This window comes from Penaeus chinensis, chromosome 15 (genome assembly GCF_019202785.1).
Source record: "Penaeus chinensis breed Huanghai No. 1 chromosome 15, ASM1920278v2, whole genome shotgun sequence".
In the NCBI taxonomy this organism is placed as follows: Eukaryota; Metazoa; Arthropoda; class Malacostraca; order Decapoda; family Penaeidae; genus Penaeus; species Penaeus chinensis.
In genome coordinates, this window is record NC_061833.1 from 14,390,135 (window position 1) to 14,392,634 (window position 2,500).

Below are 2,500 nucleotides of genomic sequence, written 5' to 3' on the forward strand. Positions count from 1 at the left end.
AAAGGGTGCTGTGAGGCAGGCAGGAGGGGTAGGGTGGGGGAGAGGAGGTAGTGGCGGAGGGATGGGGGGGAGGAGGCCATGGGGGGAAGGGAGGAGGCAGGAGGGTAAGTCAGGCCATAGGATAAGGGGGAAGGGAGGGGATAAGGATAAGAGGGAAAGAATAAAGATGATAAATAAAGATAAGAGGGGGTAAGGGATAATGGGGGGGGGGGGGAGATCGGATTTAGGATATGAGAAGAAGAGCTAAAGCGTAGGGTGACAGGAGGAGGAGGAAGAGGAAGAAGAAGAGGAAGAGGAAAGGGAAGGGGAAGGGAAAGGAGAAGAAGAAGAGGAAGAGGAAAAAGAAGAGGAAGAGAAAAAAGAAGAGGAAGAGGAATAGGAGGAGGAGGAAGAAGAAAAGGGAGAGAAGGGGGAGAGGTGTACGAAGAAAGCCAAATCAAACTGACAATTGAGATAAAGAGACCAAAGGGGAGATAACGACCGAGAGAAGAGAGGGGGGAGGAAAAGGAGAGGGGAGTGAATCAGAGGGAGGAAGGGACAAGGGCACAGGGGTCAATAAAGATGGGGGGATAAAGTAGGGAGGATAGAATTTAAATGAAGGGAAGCAGCGGGAGAAGGAGAAAGAGAAGGAGGAGGAGGAGGAGGAAGGGGGGGGTAGAGGAGAAGGAAGGGGGGAGTAGGAGGAGGAGAAAGAGGGGAGGAGGAGTAGTAGTAGGAGGAGGAGGAGGAGAGGAGGAGGAGAAAGAAAAAAGGAAGAAGAAAGAAGAAAAAACAACAGGAATAGGACGAAGAATTTTGAAAAGGAGGAATAATGGGGAAAGAATAAGCAGAAAGAGAGGAACAAAGAAGAGAGAAAGATAAGGAGATACAAGGAGCAGCAAAGGCTATGATAAGGAGAAGCAAAAGGGAGAAGAGGAAGAGGGATGTTTAGAAGACAAAGCAAGGATGACAAAGGGGGAATGTAAGAAAAAATAAGATAAAGAGAAAGAGAAGGTGAAAGGTGGAACAAGGAGAGAGAGAAAGAGAGAGAGAGAGAGAGAGAGAGAGAGAGAGAGAGAGAGAGAGAGAGAGAGAGAGAGAGAGAGAGAGAGAGAGAGAGAGAGAGAGAGAGAAAGAGATTGAGAGATTGAGAGATTGAGAGAGAGATTGAGAGATTGAGAGCGAGATTGAGAGAGATTGAGAGAGAGAGAGAGAGAGAGAGAGAGAGAGAGAGAGAGAGAGAGAGAGAGAGAGAGAGAGAGAGAGAGAGAGAGAGAGAGAGAGAGAGAGAGAGAGAAAGAGAGGAAGAGAGGAAGAGAAGAGGAGAGAGAGATTGAAGAGATTGAGAGAGATTGAGAGAGAGAGAGATTGAGAGAGAGAGAGAGAGAGAGAGAGAGAGAAAGAGATTGAGAGATTGAGAGAGAGAGAGAGAGAGAGAGAGAGAGAGAGAGAGAGAGAGAGAGAGAGAGAGAGAGAGAGAGAGAGAGAGAGAGAGAGAGAGAGAATCATAAACAAAAAACGATAGAGGAGATAAAGGCTAAAGGCTAAAATTTTGTGATCGGAATGACGTAAGGGAAAAAAACCCACGCTATCGAAAGTGAGTGAGATGGAGGAGCAAAAGGTAAAGGGAAGAAGAGATAGAGAGAGAGATGGAAGGAAGAGGAAGGGCGAGAACTACGCTTTTAGGCTCGTATCTACTAATAACGAACGAACTACCCATTCTGCGAGTCAGGCTAAGGAATCTGGTAAGAATAGATCGATAGATTAGGTGAAATGAGAGCTTGGGGGGGGGGGGGGCAAGGCAGGAGGGCGGGGGGTAGGGACGAGGGGTGGGGTTGCCGAGAAATTGTGGATGGGGAGGGAGGGTGAGGAGGGAGGAAAGGGGAATGGTGAGGAAGGGAACTGGAGGGTAAGGGGATGGGTAAAGGAATGGGTAAGGAGGGGAGGGGGAGTAGGGCAACGGGGGGTGTCAGGAGATTGAGAGGTGAGGGGAAAAGTGGAGGGTAAGTATTAGTGGAATATAAAAGACATAAAAGGGCCTAGGGGCTTCCGTTGTTTTCGAAAATCAAATTATACCACTGAGGTTTTTTGTTTCGGGGCCTTCTGGAGAAATGGGTTTACTTTTGCTCTTTTCTTTTTGTTCGTGTTTGTCTTTTCCTCTCTATATCTTTTATAAGTTTATAATATTCATCTCTCTTTCTTTCTCTCAGTCGCTTACCCACTCTCTCTCCTTCCCCCTTCCTCTCCCTCTCTCTCTCCTTCTCCCTTCCTCTCCCTCTCTCCCTCTCTCTCCTTCTCCCTTCCTCTCCCTCACTCTCTCTCTCTCTCTCTCTCTCTCTACTTCTCCCTCCCTCTCTCTCTCTCTCTCTCACTCACTCCCTCTCTCTCTTCCATCTCCACCTCTCTTCCAATTCTTTCCTCTCTCTTTCTCTCTCGCTTTCCCATTCCCCGCGCGTAATCGCTAGCCCTGTCAAAATAAAAGTGATAAACAGCAGCTTTGACAGCGAGCGAACGAAGAAAT

The 2,500-nt window shown here is 48.0% G+C and overlaps 1 protein-coding gene across 1 annotated transcript in view; it reads left to right on the forward strand.

Moving 5' to 3' along the window:
• Nucleotides 1-329: 329 nt before the first annotated feature.
• LOC125032850 (U4/U6.U5 small nuclear ribonucleoprotein 27 kDa protein-like) overlaps nt 330-2,500 on the forward strand; it is a gene marked incomplete at its 5' end in the record, with an annotated part of 12,071 nt that continues 9,900 nt past the window's right edge. The window contains one exon of the mRNA XM_047624235.1: nt 330-386. Coding sequence (XP_047480191.1) covers nt 330-386 — 57 coding nt within the window. The remainder of the gene's footprint in view (nt 387-2,500) is intronic.